An 18,205-nucleotide genomic window follows, 5' to 3' on the forward strand; every position below is an offset into this window, starting at 1 on the left:
ATCTTATACTATGAAAAGCCATAATTTCATACATACAGAAAGCATTTTAAAATGACATCCCATTTATGCTCCCATTATACATTATTTTAAACAATTGGGACTCACTCAGAATTATTCAAAAGCAGCTTTATTATATAACATCCTTATTTTTTCCCTAGACGAGTAACAATTTTGTAATTTTCGGGCCGCACAATAATAAACACTACTACGTAGAACAACAAATAACGAATAAGAGTATAATATTGGACACCGCGTATTAGTATGCGGACTCTCACGCACGCTGTCAACAATATGCACGCATGCGCACTGCTCAAGTCAGCGGCTGAAGCTTGTGTCAAAACACAGAGGGAATCAGAAGCATCAAATCTGGGCTACCGCAGAGTATTTGTAAAGCCACTTTCCCCCTCAATAACGTACACATACCATGACCGAACAATCAGCGTTACTTCTTCGAAAACAACTAGCAGGTAAGACGAATATTAATATGTGTGAGAAAAACAGGGAAATATAAAGTTTACGTCGCTAGCAGCCAACGTTAGCGTCGTTAGCGGCTAGGCAATGCTATCATGTTTACGCAATACTATTGAGGTAAAAAATAAACCAACATAAGCAACACAATGGCTTCTTGGTGAAGCAGCCCGTATAGCGGTGGCTGTGGTTATTTGAATAAGAGTAATAGTCCTTACACTCAAGATTTTCGTATTCACTTGCTAACTGGCTAGCAAGTTCGCCTCTAGTTAGCTGACGGAACAAAGGAATGATCAGCTCAGTCATCTATCAGCTTTAATTAACCCATACTTATCGAATGAGAGCAGTGCCAGTCACACTAGTTCATGCATTAAAAACAAACCATTCTACGTGAAGTATAAAAAAATATAAATGCACCAATTGGTTTGTATGAGTATAATGAATATTACTCGTCGAGTTTGGCTTGACGTGGGCAAACGCATGTTGTTGCTATTGATTGGTGAAACTACAAGTAATAGTGTACCGAGTGTATTGTAGTGATGAAAATACACAAATACAAATGCATTTATGAATATACACATTAGGATGTGCTATGTAGGCTACTGCGCATTGACAGTCCTTACCAATTTGTCTATATGGTCCTCTCTTAAAGTAACTTTACCATATACACTGTATCACAAAATGCAGTCTTTAAAAACTGTGGTTGTACATACTCAAACAATTGAAGGTCTGTCGGTCAATTGTACATTTACCACCATTTGTTTCTTGTTTTACTATGTTTGTAAATGAGTAGGGTGTTTTCCTCTTTAAAATTGCCCTCCGTCTACACAAATGAGCAACTGCACATTTTGACCTTTTTAAGTCGACGCCCCTCAGACTGCTTGACTGACGTTATCATAAGTGGTTATACATGTAATCAAAATCCAAACCGAAATTTTACTTGTGACTTTGGCCAGAAACATGAAGAGAATGGGCGATAATAAAGGATTTTTGAATACAGAGCAGTTTGGCTTCGTTTTCCAGAATTTGTGCATGCATTTATTTTGTCTCTTCATTTTCATATCATCTTTCAGTGTTTTCCATGCATACATTTATTTGTCGGCTCGCCACAAATAAATTTGGACCATCACAAATAGCTTTGGCGCTACCTGTTCACTCTCGCTCACAAACACATTATAGTGGGACTGCATGTGAATGTAGATTGTCGTTCCAACTCCGTACAGTAGAGGGCATTGTGACTTTGCTTCTTAACACATCAGGTCTGCAAGAGTACAAAGATGATGAAGCAGGAGGATCGTGATGCTAACTTAGCAACTTTGTCACTATATTAGCAAGTATTGACACCCCTCTTAATTGTGTTTTCGATGCCCCCCCACAGATATACCTTTTTAATGTTCTTTCCTTTCTCACAAGTGTAAGAAGTTAACCACTGTAAAAAGTAAAAACAAAACACTCCTTTTGCTTAGTCAACTGGACAGAATTATTGTGACACCATTGGAGTTTAGGTGTCAGTGTAAGTTCCCCTACTTCACAGAAGTTCCGTTCTTTTCCCATGAACGTGTACAAGATGTACCCCCCCACCATACACACACACACACACACACACAAAACAAGCAGGGATATAATAAATATCTGCCGAGAAATATATATATCTATATATACAATATATGCTATTTGTTATTGGTTGTTGGTTTCAACATTTCAGTTTTTTCTCATTGTGCCTTTTGCTGTATTTTTTTCATTTTTGATGTTTTTTTTTTTTTTTTTCAGCAATGATGCAATGACAAATGGGCCACAGATGGCCCCTGAGCCGCACTTTGGACACCCCTACACCCCTACTTTTGTGACTCTTGGTCTGGGTTGGGCTGGTGTCGTCGGCTTCATGAGCAAACCACCACTATTGGGCTTGTTGCCTCAGTGTAGTGGACGATTGATGCAGATTGAAGAGAGGGGTTGGTCAGTCAGCCCTTAACGAGCGGCAGCATCATGGCTCGAAGATTTTTTTGAAGGGTGCACATCTATGGAGTTATATTTGTGCCTTAACTTTGAGGTAGCAAAGGCAGACTTTGAGCCCTATTAACGTGCAATAATCACTGTTGTGTGCGCAAGCACATCACTGCAGCGCTCTGTCACTTCCTCGCTCGCTCGACCTTTTTGCTAGCACGGGGGGGGGGGCGTTGTACGGTGTACTCGTGGACCTCCGGCTGGGTTTTGGGGACTGGGCTCCTTGCTGGGGCTTGCGGGTTGCTGCCTGGATAGCGGTGAGGCGTACGGGCAAAATGCGTGCCTGTTGGTCGCTCTTCAGGTGAGGGCACTGATGTGATAAATTTTTTTTTTTCAAAATGTTCACCATCACGTGACCAGAAGTGAGCTTTGATGACAAGCCAACATGATATCTGAATATTTCGAGTGTCATAACTCACCGCAGTCGACATTCTCACGATATTTTATTGTCTTACACACCCAAAATGCCGCACATGTAACCTTGAAAAGCTGTTGATGACGGACTTATGTGCAACCGTTTATTTTTCTTCTGTGGTTTGGTGTAGGCCTGTCACGATAATTGATTAATTGAGCGATTAAAAAAAAAAAAAAAAACTAGCATTTTTGCCACCCTCGATAAATTGACATGTGCATGCATGCGTGTTTGTTGTCCTCGTCTCTCTTTCAGGCTGAATGACAAGAGGGTTCACTCTGCAGTGGTCTGTGCATGTTGACGCTACAGTGGAATGAACCCTCTTCTCTTTCAACCTCTCTATCCCAGTACGTGGAGGCGGAGTTACCTTGGCTAGCAGCAAGTTAGCCCCTTGAGCAAGCATACGCTAACATGAATGAAGGCACAAAAGCGATGATTTCTAAAGCGAATGCCACAGCCCCATTGTGGGAATATCAGTTATCCATTCCCGTCTGGATGAAACTATTGACTAATCTGGCACAGTGTTGTTGCAACTTTTTTTCAACCCGCCAAAAAAAAAAAAAATCCCACGAACGTTCTCGTAATGACAAGCGGCGAATAATGCATGAAACACCTTCCAGTCCGCTTTACTGTCGTACCTCGGAGTCTTCATCGTGGGCAGAATTCCCCCAATCAATAACATGAGCTGCAGCAGGGAGACACTGTCTCTCTCTTTATGAAGCGCTCTTCTCCAAGCCGTGTCCCTCTTCTGCCCACGGCACCTCGCCTTTCCGTCAGCCACAGAGGGCACGTTAAGTCCCCACTTGATATCCTTCCCCTCCCACTCAAGCTTGACAAACTCGCCCAGAAACATGTCACGCACCTCGTGGCAGCGTAGCAAGCAAATAGCAGAGACCAAAACTCAAGGTGCATTCACAAACATGGGGTCGTTACATTTTTTATTATTTTTTGGCCCAAGCAAACCCGTGACCTACGAGTTGAGAATCACTGGTTTGAAATATGCCTCTGCCTCTCTTCCAGAGCTCAACAAGAACCCCGTGGAGGGCTTTTCAGCAGGTCTGATAGATGATGATGACATCTATAAATGGGAAGTTGTGATCATCGGTCCCCAAGATACCCTTTTGTAAGTCCCCAGTTATTTGTACATGCTTCTTTCCCCCCCAAAAAATGGAAATGCATCATTTTAAAACTTTATCCTGTTTCTCTGTTACAGTGAAGGAGGCTTTTTTAAAGCATATTTAACCTTTCCCTATGATTATCCTCTACGACCTCCAAAGATGAAGTTCATAACTGAAATCTGGCACCCGAATGGTAAACACTCAGTCATCACATTGACTAGGTTTGGGACATAAACTGCTTGATTTGTGGACATTTTCCAAGCAGCTATTAGAAGCCTAAATACTTTGTTACCTAAGCACTGGCATGACTGAAACAGAGGAGGCGGAGAGCACCATTCGCGCCTCACATTTTTTTTGTGTGCTATGGAAAACTACAAATGTGCAATTTCCATTTTAATGCACCATAAATACAGAAGTAAAGGGACATATTGCCATGTGTCTGGCATGATTTTAAAGTGCTCATGACGCCAAACAAAAAATGAAAGTACTCGCTTAATAAAACATTTTGTCGAACTGCTGTCATAGATAAATAAACAACTATAAAATAGGAGTACAATGACGTGATTTTGACACCCCCAGCCAGTTTTCTGAACCGACGCCATCTTGTCTGTGACATCACGACCAAAACATGTCCTGGGAACCAAATTCAAACACATGCAGCTAACTAACTATGATATAACACACACACACAAAAAAGTTTTTTTGTCTGCTGGTAAGTGGCACTGACAGCTCTATGCACACTGCAAAATAAAAGACCAGTGAGCAGCCATCGCTGCTGATGTAGCCCTGGAGTGTGCCCCCATCCTATAATTCTTAAATTCGTATAATAGAGCTAGTCTAAAAATACGGATTTACCTACTGTAACTGATAGCTGCAAAGATAGGCTAGAAAGACGAGTGACAGCAAGCCATGTTTAGCTAAATTCAAGTCTGCAACACTTATGGGTGACACTGGCAACTAGATGCAAACAAGCACAGCCATGAACGCACGGGAAGAAAGTGACATATTCACAACAATAATAACATTCACTGATTTTTGTGTTGTGAGGAGTATGATATGTTTTACTGGCAGTGATAGCCACTGACGGCTATCATCTTGCTCTTTGCACACTGCACAGAGCTGAAGACAATAAACAATGTTGTTTAGAAAGCAATTTGGCACGAAAATCTATATTGTTATTATTATTATTATTATTATTATTATTATTCTAAGATTCGTAGTGACGCTGCAATCAAGGACGACCATTCGAATTTATTGTGGCACGCTGTAACAGATAGCACCAAAAAAAAGCGGATCACAGACTTGACACAAAACTAAAGTCATTTCAAATGGCAACTGTCTGGTTTTTAGAAACACAAAAAAAATTCTGAAAATAAATTGTGGTAGTCATAACAGTTACTTGTTTTAGACCAAGCAGAGGAAAAAAAATATGGAATCACTCAATTCTGAGGAAAAAAGTATGGACTCACCCTGTAAATTTTAATTCCCAAAAGTACCGCCTGCATCAGATAAGACCTGCTGGTTTAGTCTGCAGTTAAAAAGGAGTGATCACACCTTGGAGAGCTGTAACACCAAGTGGACTGACATGAATCATGGCTCCAACACAAGAGATGTCACTTCAAACAAAGGAGAGGATTATCATACTTGTACTTGTTAAAAAAAAAAGGTAAATCATCATGCAGTGTTGCAAAAGATGTTGGTTGTTCAGTCAGATGTGTGTCTAAAATCTGGACCAAGTACAAACAACATGGGAAGTTTGTGTTAAAGGCAAGATACTGGTAGACCAAGGAAGACATCAAAGCTTGAAGACAGAAAACTCGAAGCAATATGTCTTGAAAACGGAAAATGCAGTCAACGTTTGTGAGCGAACTGTAAGAAAGAGCCCAAACGAAATGGCATTTACATACAGAAAAGCTAAACAAAAGCCATCATTAACACCTAAACAGAAAAAAACAAGGTTACAATGGGCTAAGGAAAATAATTGTGGACTATGGATGACTGGATGAAAGTCATACTCAGTCATGAATCAAGAATCTGCATTGGGCAAGGTGCTGGAACTTTTGTTTGGTGCCGTTCCAATGGAATTAATGTAGATGACTGCCTGAAGAAAGCATGTGCATCTCCACAGTCATTGATGATATGGGACTGCATGTCAGGTAAAGGCACTGGGGAGATAGCTGTCATTACATCTTCAATAAATGCACAAGTTTATGTTGACATTTTAGACACTTATCCCATCTTATCTATCAACTGTTACTAAATACCACTATTTTTTTTCTTAATTCCTTTTAGTGTTTGTTAAAGCTAGAAAGTTGCTATTTAAAATGACACTTGAGTTTTGTGTCATGTCTGTGATCTGCTTTTTTTCCACAAAATTAAGCAACTGAATGAACATCCGCCGATCCACATTTTTTGGCTTCCGATCTGATTTTTAAAAAAAATTAAAAAAAATTATAGCTGATCCAATCCTTTTTTGTTTTGTTTTTTATAATAAGCTTTTGTTACAAATATTAATTTGTGGAATTGAATATGGTTATAAAAATAGATAGCTCTTCAAAGCATTAGATATATTGCAACCAAAGTATTGCTGAAGTTACTTTTTTATTACACAGCATGACCAACAATATTGTTTGGCTTTTTTTTTAATTTTTTTTTTAAACAACTTCTCTTGAGCACAGTAGTAATTTAGTTTAAATCACCCAAACTACCCCTTTAAACTACCCTCACAATCACACAGAAGTCCGGGCACAGTGAGTGGGAACTACCACTGTAGCTACGGAGCCGAATATCCAATGTCCAACGTGAAACTAACGTCACCACGGTACACCGTGGACATGTCTGCATGGTGGGGTTGAGTTTTCTTCTTCTTGCGGTTGGCGGGAGTTGAGTGGCACCCAGCTTTGAGGCGCATTAGTGCACCTACCATGTTGGAGTGTGGCCCAGAGTTACGAACGTTATACACAACCAGATGGGGCCGATCTCGTGGTGGAAATCGATATTATCCAGTGTTCAAAATTCAGCGGATCAGCAGCTGATCCCGATCCTGAAGATGGAGGTCCGTGAGGCCTAGTGATGTTCCAGATCGGAACATCTTGTGCGCGCCACAATATGCCATTTTATGACGTACAAATCTGTTTTTTCCTCTAAATTTAGTGGTTGCGGCTTATAGACCGGAATTTACGATACTCGAATAGCAAAGTAGTTGTCGATTTAATTAATAATCATTGATTAATTGTTACAGCGCAAATGATACACATCTATTTACTGAGTCTGGAAAAAGTATGGAATTTTGAAATGTCAAATCCTTACAAACTGTGTTTTAGTTGTTGACGCGTTTAAACAGATGATTCAGATTCATATATTAAATATTGACTCCTAAACAGTTGCAAAAAATGGAGACGTGTGCATCTCAATCCTACACGAGCCCGGAGAGGATAAGTTTGGCTATGAGAAGCCCGAGGAGCGCTGGCTGCCGATCCACACCGTTGAGACAATCATGATCAGCGTTATCTCCATGTTGGCCGACCCAAACAGCGATTCACCAGCAAATGTGGACGCTGCGGTGAGTTACACTGCATATCCCCTTCCCAACTCCTGTGACGTTGATCTTTCAGCTCGTCAAATGATGTCATTCAAAAGACCGGTTAACGTGCATGTTTTTGGATTGACTTGTCATTGGCTGGCAACCAGTCCAGGCTGCACCTCACCCATGACTCTGAATAGGATCAGTCGTTGTTAATGAATGAACAAACCATTTTTCTCTCACAGAAAGAGTGGAGGGAGGACCCTAACGGTGAATTCAAGAGGAAAGTGGCTCGTTGTGTAAGAAAAAGTCAAGAGATGGCCTTTGACTAGAGGGACTGACTATTCCAGGGTGAGTGCAGGCTTTTATTGTCATGCAACAATGCTGCATGGCAGGGGAGGAATTTGATTAGAATTTGGTACTGCATATATTCCTCACATCATCTGCATCACTGCTTGAAAGCTCATGCACAACCTTGCCAAAGGACATGACGGTCATGAATCTACTTTTTTTTCCCAGTTGAAGGAAATGTCTCCAGAGGGAAACGTTCAGGCGTCTACGCCCCTTGTTTTGCAAGCCAAAAGGAATTGGTTGGCTTCGACCCCTTTCCGTGAATGGTTGTCATTTTTCGCAAGAAGAGCCAATTTGAGAACACTACCAGCGAAATTCACTTACTTCCTACCTGGAATTGTATAATTTTATTTATTTTGGAAAACTAATGATGTAAAATATGTCACTACTGTAAATTAACTTGCTTTTTTATCTGCTGCTGAACAGTTTCTACTTTATACCAGGTTTCTTATGCAATTTAGTGGTCAAAGATGGAGTCTAACAATTGAAAACCTATTACCTTGACATCATCCCCTGTCCTTTCTACTCCATACATGTCAGCCCAGCATATATCTGTCAATAGACATTATTTTCAACTTTCTCATTTATTCACTGTTGCCTTTTTGGCTTCACTTCCATGGACTGCTTTTTCTTCATAAAGATAGTCAACGAAGTTGTTGTGGCACTTATACAGGTCGTTTATTTATTTATTTATTGTTTTTCTGGGGAAAATAGCCACCTGTGAGCATTAGTTACCTTCTATGCTAGAGTTTGGAACAATGACTCTCCAATGTGCATGATCCCTTCAATCTCTCTTATGTCTTCTTGCTATTCGGGGTTGTTAATGATAAAACGACTCACTCTGAGTCCCTCTCTTAGTTTACAATAGATGGATCCCCGCTATTCACTGGGATCCATTCCTAGGCCTCCCGCGAATGGCAAAAAACACGGGTAATTGAGACACAAAATGTCTATTTTTGACACTCTGATCGAACATGGGCTATGCTGCTGCATTTAAGCACTATTGTACATAACACTACAGTAATTACCTTACCTTATTTGCAATGAATTAGCTTTACATCTACATACACCCTTAATCATTCAGCATAAACCAACAGGAGTTCTTCAGGCTACCTCACTCACTGTAAATACAAAACGATACTGTTTTATACTAATGTATAAAGAGGCATGCTAGGAAGCCTTGTACATTCCTTGCGGGTCGTAAATTAGTATAAAATGGCATTGTTTTGCATGTATATTAGCCTGTTAGCGTTTATTTCAATACCCGCATAGTCTATGGTACAGTGTTCCACATGTTATTTTTGGTTGCACTGTGAGGTAAGCATTAGGTTTGATGAACTCCTGTTGGTTGTTGGTGGTGTGTGTGTGTGTGTTTTCCCTTCCACCGATTAAAAAAAATCAATGCTTTGATCAAAAACCCGCGAATTTGCGGGATGGCGAATATGCGGGGATCCACTATATTGTATCACACGCATGGCTAACATTAACACTCGTTTTGTGCCAACTACTCAGGATTAAACTCCATTAATGTTGCAATTAGTAGCCGGTGGGATAGACTTGTAATATTCCTGACCGTAAACTCATGGCCTTTCTTGGCCAACGAAGACATATTTCAACTACCACCACCAAAAAGGTTCTGTGAAAAAAAGCCTAAGCTGTGATTCTTTTTTGTGTGCGTGTGTGCGCGCGTGCGTGTACTGCTGTGGCATCTGAATTTACCTCAGTCTGGTTGTTGACATCTTCATGCGGGGAACCGGGCTTGTTTGTATGTCGCACATTCGGCTTTCTGTCTTTTGGGGTAAAACGCTTGCATTTAGATGCTGAGGACTTTTGAGTAGATGGAGAAGTAAAACTTTCAATCGTCAGTACTGTCTGGTGCAGATTTAGCCAGCATATATCATTTTAAGTTCAACGTTTGGGCTGTCATCCACACGTAATGTTAACTCTTTGGGAAGCGAATTACTATTTTCAATTGGATTGTCTTGGGGTGGTACGCTAACCACTGCCATTTCCCCTCAGTAATTGGCTTGTTCATAATTAAACCTTGCATGCGATGCAGACTGATGACACTGACAAATAAAGAACCATCTTTTGGTTCATGCAATCAGGGTTGAATAAGTCGAGTATGCTAAGGTTGCCGTTACAATATACATCCTGCGTGAATGTGCCGTGTTCTCTTATGTAGACTTGTGTAGACTCGATCATTGCTGTCAACGTTTTAAGTCGGAATTTTCTAACCTGCCATGACCTCCTCCTCTGACCGGTGTTCACTGTATTTGCACAGATTCAGTGTGCGTTTTTGAAACGTCATCAAGCAATACGCTCTGAAAACGGTGTCCAGGTATTCACCCTATAATGTCATAACTTGATTTTGTTTTCCATTTTGTGTCAACGCAATGTATATTGGACATGATGCTCAATAAAGTGTGTAAAAAGTTCATTGTGGTTGCTTGAATGTTTTATGGATCCTGTCGAATTACCAGGATTGGTTCAGCTCTGCAAACACAGCTGATGAAGATTCTGATTGCCTCTTTGACGGTATAAAAAGTACGGGGGAGAGGGGGACGGACGTTGTTTAGGTGTATACTTCTCAAGCCTCCCGTTTTTACCGAACTACTGTACTTTGACATTTTTACCCCACGCCCTCCCGTTTTAACAGTTTCCATTATTTTAACTTTCAGGAAAATCTATTTCCAGTTCTACCCGAGCAGCACAGCTTCCAATCCACTCAGCAACATCTGCATAACACATCCTCAAACCTTCAAAATAATAGTACACCAGTAAAATAACAGTTGCACCGCAGCTGGTAGTCGTGTCTGGTGGATGAAGAGAATATTCCTTATTTTACCCTCATTTTTTGCAAAAGATGATTTTTCAACTACAAATGCAGCAGAACAATTCATTTTGTCAAAATACAACAAGATTTTTTATTTTAAAAAGGTAAAACATAAAATAAAACTATACAAACAGTAAATAGAAAAAATAAATGAAATGTCAATGACAATCGGCAAGCCTCTACTGTTGACGACTGAGGACGTCGGTTTTGGGCGCCCCCTTGTGGCCGCGAGGCCTTAAGCAGCTGCCATGGCCGCCTCACAAATAATTCAATATATTCAATATATGAGTATATATGACCAAAAATCACCCCCAAAAAACAGTATGTATGCTAAAACATTATTAAAAATTGAATACATGAATAAAAGTACAAAACCAGCCATCTTATATTACGTAGTGTATAATTTCACATCTGCTTGGCACGCGCACCTTGCTTTATCTGCCTCCTACGGCAATTTGTCATTCAACATGAACTGTGTGCTCGAGGGGACCTGTGTAAAAGGTAGCAGACGAACAAAACCAGCTTAAACACTTAAGCTTTTTTTGTTGTTTTTTTAAGGAGTTGTACCTGTACACTTGGAAGTTTTTATTATTATTGTGTTAATGCTTTACGAGTTTTAACGTTTTTTTTTTTTTTACGAGAGCTAGCATCGCGGGATCTAGCATACAACAAGCAAGGTCTTTTGCTAAAGTGAAGCACTTGTTAGTCTCCAAACAAAGCAGTATTTTACACACACTGAAATAACAGGATGTTGTTCATCATGCCTAATGTATGTTACAGCGTTTGGAAAGGCCATTCAGGCACTTTCACGGATTGGAGATGCGCTGTGGATCGATCCCATGGTCAAAGGGGTAAGTAATACGAGAACTGAGTGCTCAGTAAATACTGTATGTGTTAAAGTGATGTGTCGGTCGCGAACGAATCGGCTCTAAGAGCCGGCTCGCGTCGTTGGAAGCCAACTGGGAGCCGATTAGTTTTTTCCTCGTCTTTTTTTTTGTGTGTTCAAGGCGAATGATCAAGATGCAGAGGTTGTGGCGACACATGCCCTAGAGAAAAACATGAGTGACAGAAAAAGGAGTCATACTTATTGGAGGGAAGCACGGCAAAGTGGAGGCTGGTTAGCTTAGCATAACATTAGCTGACCTGTCTGGCTCTGTCTAAAGGCTCATCAGACTATGTATTAGCGATGGGGAGAATGTATGTAATGTGGAGAATAGTGTGTGTTTGCGTGAAAGTCACATGAAAAACTCTACAGCTCACAACTACTACAATAACTTAACGTTAAGAGCAGAGTAAACACAAGCGGCAGCTTTGCTGGCTTGTAGTACCTCCCGATATACGATTCTGTTGGTAATATCAATGTGGAAACAGTCCATGATTGTAGAAGCATGTGCGTGTGATTGTGAGAGAGAGTAAGAAATTCAATACAGTCTTGTTTTGTTGCAGGGAAGTACGTAAAAGGGAAGTAAGTAAGTAAAAATTCAAGGCGAGGTTATATTTAACTTTATGTTACTTTATTTACTTTGGAAACATTTCGGGGAGCTATTTATTTATGTTTTTATTCATCGATATATCATGAGTTTGACTTTGTAAACAATGTGACAATATGAACAACACAAAAAACACATAACTGTGAAGAATATTGATGTTATTGTGCTCATATCGATCTGATACTGATACTATCCTTAGTATCGATCCGCCCACCCCTAATTAAAAGTATCTTTGTCTTACAGCTGGCACTGAGATCGGTGAATGCAGCTCAGTCTGCATACGCCTGCTTCCTCTTCTCACCCATGTTCTTCCAGAAGTACAGCCTGGCGTCACAGGAGGCCAATGAACCTATTAAATGCAAACTGTACATGAAGGTGTCGCAAATACTGTACATGTGATCATCTTATTATATATTCATTTATATTGCTGGATTTCAAATATCCACCAGGACTAATACTTTTTTTTTTTGTCAATGTGCTGTGGAGTCTTTGCTGCCACTCTTCCGTTGTTTGACTTCCATTGAGCGTAACGTGGAGCGATGCCAGATATCAGTCAACATTCCCAATGACAGAGTAATGATCCAGTTTTCCTGCAAGCATGGTAGGAAATAAAGTATGGGTTGTTGTAAAGCATAATTACGACCGTTATGCCGATGACTTGTTGATATGTTTGTTTTTCCAGGCATCACAAAAACCCACAACCTGCGTTACCAGGAGAGTGAAGCACTGCAGGCTTTGTTTGCTTCACATCTTTGTCTCAATGTGCTGAGGGCTCCAGCCAGGCAAGCATCTGTGTTAAGTCATCAAGTTCTAAAAACACTTTGTGGGGATCCTCCTTTTCCCTGTTGATTTCCATCAAACTATTATGTAAACTGCTTATCCTGGGGGGTCGGAATTATTCTGTAACGTTTGTCGATCTTAGAAGATGCTTCGCCTCTCATCCGAGCAGGCTTCATCAATGCATGCTGAAAGACTGGGACAGTTGTAGTCTGACGGAATGGTGTAGGACCCAAGTATTTATCCTCCAAGGTAGAGGCACGCCCCAACCAACCCACAACGGTCGTTAAGATACAGTGTAATGGGACCTGATTCCACCCTAACGACTGTCATTGACTGGTAGGAGTCTCAATCCCGTGGTTTTGTACGGGGGCCATTTGCGGCACACAGCTTATTTTTTATTGGGCTCATTCCTAAAAATACAAATAAAGAAGTACAAAAAAAACAACAGCAAAAAGAGCAGGGAGGTGAGAAAAAGTTGAAATGTTGATATTGATCATGCTAATAATTAGGAGTGTCATGAACAACGTGATGTGATTTCTCATTCAAAACAAAAGTGTCTCGTGATAGTAAAGAAATAAATCAATTACAGGATCAATGAAAAGTAACTCGAATAATCTTACCGACCGCCCTATACTGCCATATATTGTGTGTCTGTTTTCTTCGTTTCTCGCATCCAAACAGGCAGGAAGAGGGTTTACTCTATGCATTGGTTCATAATAATAATGGATTGATTCAATAGGGTTTCTCTCCTTCTTTATCAAATGCTGACTTTTTTTTAGCTTCATTTTAGGTTATTTTGCAGCCGTGATTCCCCCTCCAAAAAAAGCAAACACTTATTTCATTTATTACGTAAAAATGTTTAATGTAAGCACAGTCGAGCTTCCCCACACAGTCACACAGAGTCTGACGCTCTTTTCTAACTTCATTCTGACCTGAACACATCAACAGCAGTACAATTCCAACACGATATACTGTATGTATCTCCAACTCACACACGTCTCTAGTCCGCTCATCCTGGGAACAACACTTCCTCATTCCCATTACAAGAATGCGAGATTTAACAGCAAGATAAAGAAAAACATGATGTGGATATTCTTATCACTCACTTTGTAACTTTAAATTTGGATGTACAATTTGCTGCATTTAAGTATGCTGGAAAATACACTGAAAACAAGTACATTACCTTAAATTGCGTGATGTCTTTGAACACAACCCCTCATTGCTCATAATAACATGCTTTAAAGTGTGATTCAAATGTTCTGCTACTATTAAAGAGACTAGTGTTAGACAAATACATTTTTAGACTTGTGTGATATCTTTTAGCCGGATTGACAACTTCAGTTCATTTGGAGCTGTTAATATATACAAATATATATATATATATATTCCTGTCCTGTCATTTTTCTTTCTGTTAATCAAATACTGTAAAAATGGGCATATTTCAGAAAATAGTTGCTAATGGTGATTAATCGTGATTAATTTAAAAACTATAATTAATCTGATTAAATTTTTTAATAATTTGACAGCCCTAATTTATATACATTTTGAATTGTTTTCTGCGTGTAAAACTATAAAAATGTGTTTTTGTCTTTCTGGAACAGATTTACATTATTTTTTATGGGAAAAATTTATTAATTTAGCGTTGGACCTTCTGGAACACATTAGTGATGCTAACCAAAGTTCCACTGTATCATAAATATGCTTTGTCACCTCTAACACAAATCTGAGAAGCATGCTGTTTTAATGTCTAACTTATTAACATATCTACATTGGATTGGTTTTAGATTTTTTAAGAAAAATTTAAATATCATAATGGCGCCTCTTTATCCTTTGATTTTTCAGTGTGTGGCCCTCGGTGGAACAATGTTTAGGCACTCCTGCTCTAATAATCATCTAGCAGTAGATGGCACCATTGAACTAAATCTCAGAAGCTTGTTAACTTGAATGTTTGGCTCATTGTTTTTCTTCTCTTCTGTGCAGACTTCTTGCAAACATGGTGATGCATTTCCCAGCCTCTCAGGAGGAAGTCACTCTGTCCATAGCTCCTTTCCGAGTCAGTCTGATGAACTACCATGAAGAGGCAAATGGTGAGCTCTGGTGGCACTCTGCTCTGTCTCCGGCCCTCTTCATAAACTTAGTCATGCGTATTTGAAAATAAAATGACCCCAAAATTATTGTTTTCTTATGCTGTAATGCAGAATAAAAATAAATAAAAATTTCCTGCGAGGGCTGCATACAGAGAAATGGGGTGGGGGTGAGAGTGGTTGATATATTTTGTGTGTTAAATATGCTAAACCCAATCCAATGTAAGTCTATTTATGCCGAGGGCCAATAAGTAATGAGTAGTTAGCCATAAATGACCCCCGGGCCGTACTTTGGACACCCCTGATGTAACGTGATTGATCAGACGTTCACAAACCATATACCAGTCGTAGTAATGTTGGCTACTTCTGTCACAGATCACGTGAAGATGATTCACACCGAGATGTCCTTACACCCCGACGAGTTTGACTATTTTCAGTCTGCAGGCGACTCTGCCATAACGTTTTGTCTGAAGGAGCTGAGGGTAACACTACGCCCGTCACATGAGATGATAATGTTTGGGCGTGAGGTCTGAGCGTAGAGAATGTGCGTGTGACTGGCTCACCGCATTTCATGTCTAAGAGCTCATGTTCCTGCTTCTCTAATCTGAACTGTGCTCCACTGTCTGTATTATGTTCATGGGACTCATTTTTAAACATCAAGTTAGTGCTTGATACCAAAACATAGAAAAATACAAATTACTGATCTGCAAATGTTGATTCGGGAATGTGCAGGTATTCACTATATTGGTATTCTTTGACTTGTGTGTTTATTGATTCCCTTGCAAAAGAATCCAAATGACTATTGAACGTAGCGTTGAAAACACACAAGCACTTGGTTGGCCTCTTGGAAATTTGGATAAACGTTTGCGGTGTTAGTCCTATAAGCCAGACTTGACCTGTCTAAACACACACAACTTCTTGTCCCTAATGTCTTGGAACGTCTCTGATGGCCTGCTGTGTGCTCGTTTATCAGCCTCGGCTTGTCTGCGTTTCGTCTTTCCTTCCTTTTCTTAGTTTGTGATGACAGTTGAAAACTCCTATCGTTCTATATTTTCAAGGGTTTGCTGTCCTTTGCTGAGTTACATTGCTTACCAGTTTCAATCCACTGTGGTGCTGCAGGAAAGTGAGTCTCCTTCCCTGAAGTTACAGTGACCTGCGAGGGTGTATTGCGGCCGCCAGTGAGTCACTGCTTTCGTTTGCAGGCCTGTGTGCTTTTCTGTGGAGGACCTGGTCCTGGAAGCCACTGTGGTGCTGGCCACCCTCATTGAGTCTGACAGCAGAGGCCTGTCCCAACCAACAAATACCCCTGACCCAATTTCACCTAGGTATGACACCCCACTATTCTTCTACAGTACAAGCATGTGTTACAATGTCAGAAAGAGATTACACCATTTCACGCCAAACTCTTGTTTCTCAGCTCTGCAGTGATTGAGCCGCTCTAATTGAATCTTCCCACAGGGATCTACCTGAGCCTCTCTTCTGGCTTTCAGCCATGCCACCTAGCTCTCATTGGCCCCTTTTAGACTCTTAAGTGGGTGCAGGGTTACAGCCAGCCTGGCGTCTGTGACGGAGATAAATAGGGCACCTCAAGGGACCAGCCGTGTTGCTTTTGTACATGCGACTGGCTGTGCACTCAGGTCATCTCCAGTTTGGATGGATGCTTCATTGTGGAGCATCCGTCCATCCATTTTCTACGAGTCTTCATTAGGGTTGTGGGTGACAGGCACACTCTATATCAGGGGTGTCCAAAGTGTGGCCTGGAGACCATGTGCGGCCTGCGGCACATTTTAAAAATATAATTTAACAAGAAAACTAAAAAAAAAAAAACCAACCCCAAAACAATAGCAAAATTTAAAAATCAGCAGTAGCTTTACAAGAATAAAATGTAAAATTAGGTTGGGGAAAAAGTTGTATTCTAAAAGTTGAATTAAGTCCAAATATTGTGGAAATGAAGTATTAATATTCCCGAAAGAAAATGTATTAAGATAATTTAAAATGAAAGCCTAACCTACATGTGTTAATAAATAAAATATCAGCGTGGCCTTTGCATCCTTTCATTTTTCGGTATGTGGCAATCGATGCAAAAAGTTTGGACACCCCTGCTCTATATTCACACCTACAGGCAATTTAGAGTGTCCGGTTAGCCTTTCATGTATATTTTGCCCACTCAAGCTTCCCCAGCAAGGCACTTGTCATCTTGAGGTGTGTTTGGAGTGATTGTGTTGGAAAACTGCCATGCTGTCTGTTTTCTGAAGGGAGGAGGGATCATGCCCTGCTTCAAAATGTCACATTACATGTTGGCTTTCATATTTCCCTCAATGAACCGCAGCACTCATGCAGCCCCAGACCATGACGCTAGAACCGTCATGCTTGTCGGCAAGATACCTTATTTCACAGACATGAACTTCAACAATGGAGGCCAAAAAACTTTCTTACTGTTAACTTTGTGTTGGTGTTTGTGTTGGCAGGTGTGCAGATGCTGCTGTGGTGTCATGCGAGGCAGCCAGAGATCAACCTCTCATCCATCATGCTGGGATGGAGGCGGTTGCATCCAGCCAGGGCAGCCCCGCCGACCCGTCAGCCACACAACATCACAGCCTTCTTAGACTCCATGCACCTGACGAGACCTGGGCTACCACCAGCCCAGCTTCCTCCACGGTAGCCAACACTGCCACAGCAAGCAAATAAAACACTTCTGTTGTGTCTTCATTCGCTAATATAGTGTCTTATTGTATCAAACGCTTTCATATTATAGATCTGCTCCCTACTGTTCCGGGCTTTGTCAGCAGAGCAAGGTGAGAGTCCTGCTGCCACGCTATCTGTTCTGGCTCACCACAGTGACATGGAGGAGAATGAAGATTCAGCGAGAGGACCTTCAGTCTAAGGCTAAAACTCTTAAACAACACCCCAGCACTGAAAGCTGCACACGGAGCTATTTAAATGTATTTAGATTTCATTCCAGTTTCATGTTATTGAAGCATGTTCAAGCTTTTAATATTACTGTAAATAAAGGGTTTGTGTTTGCTTGCAAATTGAAATGAACTTTGCATAGGCAATTACATACAGAACTAGAGATGCAATTGCTACGCTGATGCTGGAATACTGTAGAAATGTATTGAACATGCAGAATGTGGGAATT

General features: G+C 40.6%; 2 protein-coding genes across 5 annotated transcripts; both read left to right on the top strand.

Annotated features, from left to right (window-relative positions):
• Positions 1-317: 317 nt before the first annotated feature.
• On the top strand, positions 318-10,314 carry LOC129180337 (ubiquitin-conjugating enzyme E2 G1-like). The gene is made up of 6 exons (XM_054774715.1): positions 318-467; positions 3,905-4,007; positions 4,098-4,195; positions 7,386-7,564; positions 7,771-7,876; positions 8,045-10,314. Exons 1-5 carry the CDS (start codon positions 425-427, stop codon positions 7,855-7,857), a joined length of 510 nt encoding a protein of 169 aa, XP_054630690.1. The 5' UTR covers positions 318-424; the 3' UTR covers positions 7,858-7,876; positions 8,045-10,314.
• Positions 10,315-11,155: 841 nt separating this feature from the next.
• Positions 11,156-18,089, top strand: rad9b (RAD9 checkpoint clamp component B). 4 transcript variants are annotated; one of them, XM_054773974.1, is made up of 11 exons: positions 11,156-11,213; positions 11,493-11,563; positions 12,446-12,577; positions 12,689-12,803; positions 12,885-12,984; positions 14,963-15,069; positions 15,442-15,548; positions 16,125-16,189; positions 16,269-16,391; positions 17,535-17,724; positions 17,822-18,089. In XM_054773974.1, exons 1-11 carry the CDS (start codon positions 11,180-11,182, stop codon positions 17,948-17,950), a joined length of 1,173 nt encoding a protein of 390 aa, XP_054629949.1. In that variant the 5' UTR covers positions 11,156-11,179; the 3' UTR covers positions 17,951-18,089. The 4 variants fall into 4 exon arrangements, with proteins under 4 accessions (XP_054629949.1, XP_054629950.1, XP_054629951.1 ...); XM_054773975.1 differs by lacking the exon at positions 11,156-11,213 and adding an exon at positions 11,281-11,389; XM_054773976.1 differs by lacking the exon at positions 11,156-11,213 and having other exon boundaries at positions 11,544-11,563; positions 12,446-12,597.
• The last annotated feature ends 116 nt before the right edge of the window (positions 18,090-18,205 follow it).

The sequence above is a fragment of the Dunckerocampus dactyliophorus genome, chromosome 4, assembly GCF_027744805.1.
Source record: "Dunckerocampus dactyliophorus isolate RoL2022-P2 chromosome 4, RoL_Ddac_1.1, whole genome shotgun sequence".
NCBI classification, from domain to species: domain Eukaryota; kingdom Metazoa; phylum Chordata; class Actinopteri; order Syngnathiformes; family Syngnathidae; genus Dunckerocampus; species Dunckerocampus dactyliophorus.

Excerpts from the sequence above, each read along its gene's own strand:
- rad9b (XM_054773974.1), top strand. The coding sequence starts at position 11,180 with ATGAACTGTGTGCTCGAGGGGACCTGTGTAAAAG. Across the intron at positions 12,578-12,688 it reads AATGCAAACTGTACATGAAG|TCTTTGCTGCCACTCTTCCG; the intron begins GTGTCGCAAATA and ends TGTGCTGTGGAG. Across the intron at positions 12,804-12,884 it reads CCAGTTTTCCTGCAAGCATG|GCATCACAAAAACCCACAAC; the intron begins GTAGGAAATAAA and ends TTGTTTTTCCAG.
- LOC129180337 (XM_054774715.1), top strand. The coding sequence starts at position 425 with ATGACCGAACAATCAGCGTTACTTCTTCGAAAACAACTAGCAG. Across the intron at positions 468-3,904 it reads TCTTCGAAAACAACTAGCAG|AGCTCAACAAGAACCCCGTG; the intron begins GTAAGACGAATA and ends CCTCTCTTCCAG. Across the intron at positions 7,565-7,770 it reads CAGCAAATGTGGACGCTGCG|AAAGAGTGGAGGGAGGACCC; the intron begins GTGAGTTACACT and ends TTTCTCTCACAG.